The sequence below is a fragment of the Populus alba genome, chromosome 1 (genome assembly GCF_005239225.2).
Source record: "Populus alba chromosome 1, ASM523922v2, whole genome shotgun sequence".
NCBI classification, from domain to species: Eukaryota; Viridiplantae; Streptophyta; class Magnoliopsida; order Malpighiales; family Salicaceae; genus Populus; species Populus alba.
Genome location: NC_133284.1, coordinates 54625695 through 54636304, shown reverse-complemented (window position 1 = coordinate 54636304; position 10610 = coordinate 54625695). Strand labels below are relative to the sequence as shown.

Genomic DNA, 10610 nt, shown 5'->3' with positions numbered 1-10610 from the left:
ACATTACTACATTTTTCACGCCCCAAACATAAAAACTCCAAGCAAACAAAATAGTAGGTAAGCTTAGACAGGATTACATAGGGGAGGATGATAGCCAGCAAAGCCCCCCCCCCCCCCCCCCCCTTTTTAAAACCCTACTACATATATTTCTAACATTTTTAACTTTTATTACCACTCTCAATCTACAAATAATAATAATAATAATAATAATAATAATAATAATAATGTTGTTGGGATGAGCGAGATAAACACAACTCTGTTAAGGAGAGTGTCTTGTGTTCTTGGATGTATTTTAAAAGGCTTAAAAAAATATTAAATAATAATTTTTTAGTATTTATTTATAATTTTAATGTGTTAATATTTAAAATAAAAAAAATCTAAGAAAAATTATGTTCATATATATTTTCAAACAAAAAAAAAACATGCTATATCACAATGTTAAAAACATTGCAGCAAATGAAATTTCACCTTGTTTTCTTATTTCAAATTTATATTTAGAGCATGCTTATTTTTTTGTGTTTTAAAAATATATATTTTTAAAAAATTAAAAAATTCTTATTTTTTTTCTTTTCTTTAAGTTATTTTTGTGTTTTTTAATATATTAATATCAAAAATAAATTTTAAAAATAAAAAAATATATTATTTTAATAAATTTTTAAAAATAAAATATTTTAAAAAAACACCGAAATTTTATATAGATCGGGATCCTACACAAATTCTCTCTTGTAAGTTATAACAATAATTAAAAGAAAATTATAAATTGTAATATCTTAAATACTTTTTTCTTTAAATTATAACCATAAAAATTAAAACAATTTAAAACATAAACTTGATTGTATCTCTTTATTTCTATCCTTTGGGTTGTGTATTTTACAAATAAATTCATATTAACAATAAAAATCTTACTATAAAGACTTCAACTCTTTTTTTTTTTGTTTAAATGTTTGAGAGAGAGAGAGAGAGAGAGAGAGAGAGAGAGAGAGAGAGAAGGGAGGACCTGTTGCGCCTTTTGATGTGTGAGTGGGTGGTGGTGCTCTTTTCTCCTCTCTTCTTTCTCATTTATACCCTCTCTCTCTCTATTCTTCTCTGGGAGCACTTGTACTGTCTCTTTCCTTTTCCTTCTCGTCATCTCTCTTCTAAAGAAACTTGAAAAAGCCTCATTTTTTCTTTTCTTTCTTTCATTCTCTGCTCTTCAATCCAATACCATCTCAAAGCTTATTAAGGTTTGTTTAACTTATTAATAATTAGTTCTTTCTCTTCAATCTAGTGGGTTGCTTGTTTCTGTCTCAAAGATCAAGCCTTTTCTTGTTTTTGCTTTCAAACCCTTATATGGGTTCGTGTGATTTCATGATCTCTCTCTTTCTTTCATTTTTCTCTCCCTTTGATTTTCCGGGTTGTTTCTGTTTCAATATTTAATTTGAAAGCAGTCAATAGTTTTAGTCTGGTCTGGTCATAAATATGCCTCTCCTTTCTTAGATTAGATTTTCTCCTGGGTTTTTTTGGTCAGTTCAAACTGTTCACTTTGTAAATCTAGAGATGCCTGAAATCTTGGGGTGTCTGACTCTCTCTCCTGATTTCTCTCAGCTGGCTTCTCAGCTATCCATATATTCAATCCATCTACCTAAAGTAGTTTCTCTTTTTTTTTTTTTTTTTTTTCAGTTTCTTTTTGGTCTTTATTTTGCTTCATTCACAATTCACTGGCTGGCTGGCTGGCTGGCTGGCTGGATAGCTACATCTCTTTCAATATTCCTTGCTCCTTTTGGATTTTTGAAAGTTGTGTGTTTATGCAGATCACAACCTCTTAATTAAGGTTTTTAATCTTGATGATTATCCATGTATTATCATAATCATATGAGATTTGATGATACTGTACTCTGAGCATTTAACTTCATCTTTTCTTTGTTTTTGTGGGTTTGTTTTCCCCACATAAAATAACGCATACTCATCAAAACTTTTGAGAAGAGTTTCAACATCATCTTTGCTGAAGTGGGTGTTTGTTGTTTTGCGAAAACTTTGGTGCTTTTCTTTGCTTGATCAATCAAAACACTACAGGATGCTTCAGTTTCACTCATTCCCACATAAAATAACGTTTTCTACGGACGAATCTCTCCTTAATTGCTAGCTAGCTACCCACTAATCCTCCACTGATAATAATATCTTCTACTTCTGGCCATGTCCTTTGCTACAACTGTTAATGATCTCATGATTTCTTTTCCTTTTGTTTTTGTCTGTGATCTTTGCAGGCAGGTTAAATGGATGAAGATTCTAATTAATGGGGTTGCTTGATCTTCTTCTTGTTCGTGCGTACAAATATAGATAGCTAGCTACAGCTTTGGTTTGCGTCTTTGCTGTTGTTGTTGAGGCTGTGGAGGTCAATCGCATGTGGTGAGAGTTCTTTGGTGGTGGGGTTTTTTGAAATAGAAAGAGAGAGAGAAAGATAAAAAGAAAGGCAATACTTCTACTACTACAAGTTATAAGTGAAAGAAAGAAAGAAAAGAGAAGGGCTGTAGTGATATACTACCAGGTACTAGCTATATATATATATGCTGAAGACTAAGAAGATAAGGCAAGACAGCAGTACTGGAAGTTATAGTTGTGGAGAAGCTGAAGTTGCTGCTGCTTGTGACTGTTACCGAAACAGCACAAGAAGAGAGAATAATAGCATCAGATGTTATCCATTGAAAACCCTCCAGTACCAGATCCCTCATGTTCTTCTTCCCAGCTGAATAGTAGTGATGAGAGGGCTTCCCAGCTTCCCACCAGTACTAATAATAAGCTTCCTTCTCCTAATTTGTCAGAGGTAGTAGTAGAAAATCTGCCAAACACAAACCCATCTCTTCATCATCATCATCATCATACCCCACTTCCTAATTTCTCCATAAGGTAAAAACAATTCGGTCTTCTTATCTGATCCTTTCTTTCAGGGATATGAACAGTACTTTTTTTTTTTTTAAATTTGATTTATTTATTTTTTGTCGTGGCTCTCTTGCTTTGCTTTGCTAAGCTGACCACTCCTCTTTCTGTTTCTTCCTTTCTCATGGTGGTGATCTGATCAAAGTCAGCTAATCGATCTCTAAGATCTTTTGTTGGGTCAGATCCAGAGTTACATGTTCCCCTTATGGCTCAGTTCAACGTGGGCACACCGCCCATCTTGTCTCTATTTTGGTCTCTGAAGACTTTTTTCTCGCTTGGCTTTTAATGATCATATTCAAGGCTTCTTCTTGGGGTTCATAAGTTTGTGTTTTTTAATGATTTTCTGTGTCATTACTCGCTGCTTCTAATCTCTGTTGATTATTTTTGCTTGTGATTTCATGTCGCTTTGTACAAACAATCTGTACTTTTTCTAACCATATCATGCTGCAACCTGCAGACTTTTTCTCAGTCACTAGATTTTCGAATCTTGCCTTCACTTGGATTTTGCTTGGCTGTTTTCCTACTGTTTTGGGATTCACTTCCAGTTCTATGAACCAGATTTTCCCTTTCGAACTTGTTGTTTTTAACATATGATATGATTAAGGGTTCCAGTTCTTATGTACATAATAAGATCGTTATAGCTTACATATATAATTTGATGTTTTTAGCTTATTATAGATAGCTTGATCTTAGTTAATACTAACAGAAACAGTGGTTTGCACTGCAGAGATTATGTATTTAAAGCCAGGAGCAAGGATATCAAGAATAGCTGGCCTTTTTCTCAAAACAATTTGCAACTTTGTTTGAAACATGGCGTGAAGGACGTGTTGCCAAAATTTCAGCCTCATGATACTGTAAGAAACCAGTTCTTTAAGAGATGTTCAGGTGAAACCAGTTCAGTTGAGAAGGAAAACATCAGCAAAAGAAGCAATTTTGACAAGGAGGCTTCTAGGCCGGACAATCGTGTGCTGCTAGACTCGTCTGATGATGCTCAATTAAATAACAAGCTAGCAGAATCTTGTGTAGACATTAGTTCATGTAGATCTGGAGAAGAAAATGATTTCCCATCCACAACAACAAGTGAGATAAACTCAGTTCCTGATAACAGGCAACCTAGATCACCATTAGAAACTCAATCTTTGGGCAAAGCCGCTGTTGAAGTTGAAGCTCCTGTGACCCACAAGACTGAAAGCACCTCCAGACCGTTGGCTAAGAAGTGCAGGTTGATTGTGAAATTTGGTGGCAGCTCTGATCGTAGCTCAGCTGAAGATATCGCTTCTAATTGTACTACTACATCAGAAACAATGGCTTCAAAAGTTTGTCCTGTTTGCAAAACTTTCTCATCCTCATCAAACACCACCTTGAATGCTCACATTGATCAGTGCCTTTCTGTGGAGTCAACACCCAAGTGGACAGCAGATTATAAGCCAACAAGGTATAGAATTAAGCCGAGAAAGACACGGTTGATGGTGGATGTTTACGCTACAGCTCAATATTGCACGTTAGAAGAGCTTGATCGAAGAAATGGTACGAGCTGGGCCACCATGTCAACCTTGCCTGCTCAAGCGACTGAGAAGAGTGACGCACCTAATGAAGGGAAAAGGCAAAGGGTGTCCCCAATTCATCCTGAGGATGCTGCTGATGTAGGTCCAGTTTATATTGATTCAGATGGTACCAAAGTTAGGATTTTATCTCAGTTTAATGATACACCACCAGTAGCAAAAGTAAGCGAGGATATTGGTGCAAGAAGGGAGGATATTGGAGCAAAGAAATCTTTGAAAGGAGGCAAAGCAAGCAAATACATTTCAAAGAAAAAGAAAAAACGCTTAGCACAAAAGCATCAAAAGTATCTGAAACTTGCTTCTCAGAGCAAAAATATTTTCTTCCACAAGGCGCCTTGCGCTCAGGTACAATCTCTTGCTTGCACTACATATTCTTATTTCCCTTCCCAAACTATATATAATCATCTCACTGACTACCCTTGTCCATTTTCAATAGCCAATAAATTTGAGAATTTGAGTATGTGATAGATCAGTTAGTTTTCCTTTTGTTTTCTAATGCCATCGAGAAGCTTAATGATGTTATGTTTTGGGGCAAAATGCATCTTGGATACTTCAGCTGATATTGTGTCGCGTCTATCTGTTTAGTGTTTGTGTTAACTGGATGGAATTATTGTGCAGAAAAATTGCTAAAACACTATCTTTCCACCTCAAGCCCTTCTATAACTTATTTTATAGATTTCTTGTGATTATCCTGTACTTTAATTTACAAATTTTACACCATCTTTTGTTGCAAAGTCAGTAACATTAATATCAGTTATATACGGCTATCAATATTGCTGTTAAACAGATTTCTGGAGGTCAAGAAGAATTTAACGGAGAGGAGAAAAGTTGTGAGAAAGAACGACGGATGTTGAAGCAAATCAATCCCAATGATGGCGGGACTTTAAGACCATGGATTTGCTCCAAACGAAGAGGTTTTCCAAAGAAGATTCCAACTCAAGAGGGTCATCAACCTGTGAGATGTAAATGGCATTTGGCTCAAGACTTGCTGGTTGAGAATGATAGTCTTTCAGAGAGGAGCCGCACTCAGAAATCTGTCATTTTGTCTGATAACCCAATATCTTCTCATAGAAACAATGAGAGGACGGAGAAGCCATTTCATAAAGACCAAGTAAATGAGAGTATGGAGCACTCTCCTGGAAGAAAGATGGTAACAAATCTCCCAGTGAGAGACAGGATTAATGGCAAAGTGGATAAGTTGTTTCCACCAATGAAGTTGAGCAAAGATGGCACTTCTATCCGTGATAACTGTTTGCTAAGACCTCCAGACTCTCCCAGGATAAAGGTCTCTTCACTAACCAAGAAGACAATCTATACTGATGCTGATACAAGTACTAATTCAGATACCTCTCCCATTGCCAGCACAAAATCATCCCGGAGTTCTCGTACAGTTGTATCTAAAGCATTGAGATTCTGCTCCTTTAGGAAAAGTGTACTGTCTGTCAGCAACCAATCTTCTGTGACTGAATCCAGGCCCAGCAAAGTTAGGAGATGGTCAACCCTTGACAAGTCTGAAGAGCCTTCGATAACAGAAATGGATGAAGAGGCAATGGGCAGGCATTCTGAGGTTGATGAACAGTATGATTTGATGCAGGATCATACAGAGAATGTACTTGAAAGAGAAGAAGTAACTGATGAGGTGTCTCTTGGTGGAAGCTCCATCCGGGAAACTAGGCAAGAAAAAAGATTGTCATGTAGTTCTGAAAGGCTGGAAGCCTTGTCTTTGAGGAGCTCGAAATCTACACCTCGCTATGGTCATGATGAGGAGATACATGTAGATTCTTCAGCTAGATTTGATGATGATGATTATTTGCGCAAAATTGATCCCCTAGAATCTCCTGGAACACAAGTTCCAATACATGAGGACATTGTTGTTGAACCATCTTCCAAGACTTTGGATGGGAGGACGAGCACCTCTGGTACGAGTAAATCCGTTGACACTGGATTCTATGAGCTAGGTGTTTCTTCAAAGGTCCCATCAAAATGTCTTCGGTCTATTGAAGATTATGAAGGACTTTCAAGGCAAAATGACCGGTCAACTGGTCCAACTGAACCAGGTTTTGTTCACGACCAAGGGATGTTTTCTGCTGCTGAAGCTGGCAATGGCATGATGGGACAAAATGCTGATATGAGGGTGGTGGAATTGGATTCTGAAGCTGCGAAAGTAGACTCTTTTCCTGAGGTTGATCCCATTCTGATTCCAGGACCACCGGGGTCATTTTTGCCAAGTCCTAGAGATATGGGCTCTGAAGATTTTCAAGGAAACTCATCATTGACTAGTAGCCAGGTTCAGTCATCTCCAGATCAGTATGATGTGATTGATGGAGATTCATCAGATTCCCCTCTATCTGCAGCATCGACCATCTCCAACTCCATGGCTGGCAGACCTGATTTCAATTATTCAGAACCACCATCATCAGCAGGACATTATGTTTTTCAAGACAACATGAGGTCAGGCTTAATTTCTGCTGGAATTGAACCTTTGGCCCAGAATGCTGATGCAGTTCCACAAGCCGCAACTACAAGAGTTGAAAGAGCTGCTTTCTTGGGAGAGCACGTGAAACTTGATGGGATCCCCATTGAGAAGGAATCTTTTGGCTTAAAAAATGATCAGCCATGCTGTTGCCAAAGAAAGGAGAGGTTTGCTGAGAGTGTTGCTCTGAATCACCAAGAATCACAGCTACTAAGGCGGAGGAAAATGCCATCGATGGCATTTCCTTCTGTTAGCAAGCAAATGGGTTGCAATTCAAACCCAATGCCGATTAATTTGGATGTCAGGCCTGAATTAGTTCCCCTGAACAGTTACTCAGCTTCAGGATCTGAAAAGATGATTCTCCCACTCATCAAGCCCCCCGGAGATCCTATTCCTTTGAAGGACTCTCCCAATAATTCTGCAGTGAGATCCTTAGCTCGTGCAGATGGTGATTCTGCTAGTCCATCTGCTTCTAATCCTATACTGAGACTGATGGGGAAGAACTTAATGGTGGTCAACAAAGATGATAATGTAGCCATGCCAATTGGGCAGGTCCAACCTTGTGCTCAAACAATCAATCGAACTCCTCACTTTCCAACAATTTCTGCAGTCTCTCCTGGCAATATTCAGATTCAGGACAGTCATTCATTTCATCGCTTCACCCCTCAAGGTTTTTCCATCTTTAGTCGGGATCCATATTACAGGACAGCAGTTCAACGTTTTGATGTTGGGTTGTCCAACAGTTTTGGAAGCCACACTGATTCTAAGCTACCCCGGGCACCATCGCAGTTACCAGCAGGCATGTTTTGTGACCAACAAAATGATGGTGGTTTTGTAACATCCATGAAGCCTCAACAGTGCAAAGATGATTATAATTTCTCAAGTTCTCAGAACAGGCTAAAGAGAACACTAGATGCGTTTCCTACGTGTACTATGCAGAAAGCTACAGAAACTCCTGACCGCCAGTGCAGGCGTGCAGATTCATCTGCTCATCCTGTAAAAGAAATCATCATCATTGATGATGTTCCTGAAAGTCAAACTGCTGTGATCAGTGACATTACAAGATACAATGAAGGCTGGAGGGAAAGACAAGCAGTTCCATCTGGTATCTCTGTTCCAACCATCCCAGTTTATAACATGAGTAATGTGAATCCCTCTACTTGTAATCAGTCACAAGACCACCCTCCACTTGGTGGAACACCATTGTTGCACAATGGCAACTTTCATGCAACTGCCGCCAGGCTAGTTAATACGAGTCCTGTTAGGTGGGGTTGTCCATCGGAAGGTCCCAGCGTGTTGCAACAGAATCCTTTCGTGGCTGCATCAAACTCATCTGGTCATCCAAGATCAGCATCGCTGTTTTATGCTCCAAGCTTTTCATAGTCACCGTGTTAGCTTGCATGACCTTTTCTGCGCAGTTGTGCTTTAGCAGGTTTACATCGAGGCACTGAACTTGAGCTTCTCCCATTGCTAGCTACCGTTGCCTGAAACTTTTGGGTTCAGAAATGACTTTATAGAAGAAATAGTGGTGGTTTAATTATGAAAGACAGCCTGTATGAGTTTTGCGGTTGGGATCTCAGACAAAGTTTGTATTTATTTCTAATGTACCGATGTTGAGTCTATGGCACTTTTTTAGGCTTTCTGCTTGTTAGGCAAATCTCAAAGCTTTCAAAAACTAGACAATGTATAAGCAAATCCTTGAATAATAGTCGACTAGGAACTTGGCTGAAAGACAATGGAGTCAAGTGTTCCTAAAAGAAATTCCCATCTCGTTTTAACTCTCTCTTCTCTCTCTCTCGTCATTTGATCTCTTCTTTTGGATGAAATTGTTCCACGATCTATATAATATGGCTGTATTGCGTTGTCTTGGCATAGGTAAATATGAGCCAATAATATTAATATCATGGATGGATAAATTTGTGTACTTGGAAGTCATTTTCAAGAGAGGGCATATTCTAACAAACATTAAACAAGTGCATGCATATGGAAGCTTTGATATGACTATAAGCCTTGCCTTGCCTAGCTAGACCGTGTACGAACAATGACACTGATGCATGTCAAAAGCAGGCCCCTCTTTATTCTTCTGCTAGCTAGCTGTGTTGAGCTTGCATTAACCATGCAATTGGACATTGGCGCATATGATCATAATGTTCACTCAGCCAGTGGGGAGAGAGAGAGAGAGAGAGAGAGCATGGCATGCAAGGGATTATGCAAAGAAGCAAGCCTTTAATTGATTACTGGGCTTAAACAGTAATGCTACTTCTTTTATCCACTTGTTTTGATAATGGCTTTATTTGATGTGGTAGCATATATATATATATATATATATAGAGAGAGAGAGAGAGAGAGAGAGAGAGCGGGGGGGGGGACGTCATGGCATGGTATATGAGAAGTAAGTGCAGCTACCAGGCAGTGATATGAATAAGAGTACGAGCATGATGATGATGATGATGCGTGATGGGTCATGGCTCCTGCCTGATGAGAGGAGAGGAGAGGGAAAGAGAAAGGGTGTATATATATAAAGTCATGAGTCAAAGGGGCAGTAAAGAAGAAAACATGATGGCCTGGCAAGGGAGGGCTGCCTTTTTGGGTTAACTGGCACCATGGATTGGAGGAGTAGAGCAAGGAGAGGCTGTGAGATTGAGATATTCTATAGCTCGTAGCCTTTTAGGGTAGCGAGCGAGCACTAGCTAAGCTCCTTAATAAAATGCTGCCTGCACTGATCTCATCTGCTCAGCTTTCTGTGCTGGTTTCCCCCCCTTAATTATCTTAATGTGTGAATTCTTTTGTTTTAAGTGTTTTATTGCATGGTGAATTAGCTATGTGGGACCAGATGAAATGAAGCAAAGCTGTCTCTTTAGAAAGAGAAGGGTCCCATATTTGTGTTTTAATTACGTGGGGGCCATCATTTGTCTTTTTCTTCTTCTCTTTCATGGATTCCCCTGCCTTTTCAAATCTTTTGAATGAATGGTTCATTATATATACACGCACCCGTGACAGGTCGTATTAAATATTTTTTGGATACAAAAATAACATAAGGTGATTTTAATGTGTTTTCTTACTAAAAAAACAGTCAAACTATATAAAAATTTATATCATCTAGTTTATTTGATAAGTAAAAATATAATTTGATTTAAGGTATTCAAGATATTTTTAAAAAAATATATATTACAATAACAACATACAAGTCGGATCAACCTGACAAATCTAATTCTCAGGTCACAAGACTCTGAAAACCTTATAAAAAACAAAAACTTCTTTTTATTAAACTCAACTCTTAATTAACCCAACGTTGAAGGAAGAAATTGAAATTCAACTTAAAAAACTAAGTCAAGTTGACTCTGGTTAATCTGTCAAATCTTAGTTATGAGAGCAAGATAACCTTATAAAAAATAAATTGAAATAAATTCTAAAGCTCAATTCAAAATCAATTCAATATTGAAAGATGGAATAAAAAAAATCAATTACAATAAGAACACAAAAAACCACCTGAGTTAACCGAACAAACTCGTGACTCGGGTTATGAAAACCTCATACAACACAAATTAAATTAAATAATAAAGCTCAATTCCCAACCAACTTAATATTAAAAAAAAAATTCATCCAAAAAAAGGACAAAAAAGCCCAAGTCAACCAGCTTAACTCGTGATCCGCATCATAAA

At 37.9% G+C, this 10610-nt stretch overlaps 1 protein-coding gene across 1 annotated transcript; it reads left to right on the top strand.

The window, feature by feature from the left end:
* Positions 1-992: 992 nt before the first annotated feature.
* LOC118037694 (uncharacterized) lies at positions 993-8729 on the top strand. The gene is made up of 4 exons (XM_035043771.2): positions 993-1223; positions 2244-2883; positions 3641-4820; positions 5263-8729. The coding sequence occupies exons 2-4, from the start codon at positions 2669-2671 to the stop codon at positions 8329-8331; spliced, it is 4464 nt and encodes a 1487-aa protein (XP_034899662.1). The 5' UTR covers positions 993-1223; positions 2244-2668; the 3' UTR covers positions 8332-8729.
* Positions 8730-10610: the final 1881 nt, after the last annotated feature.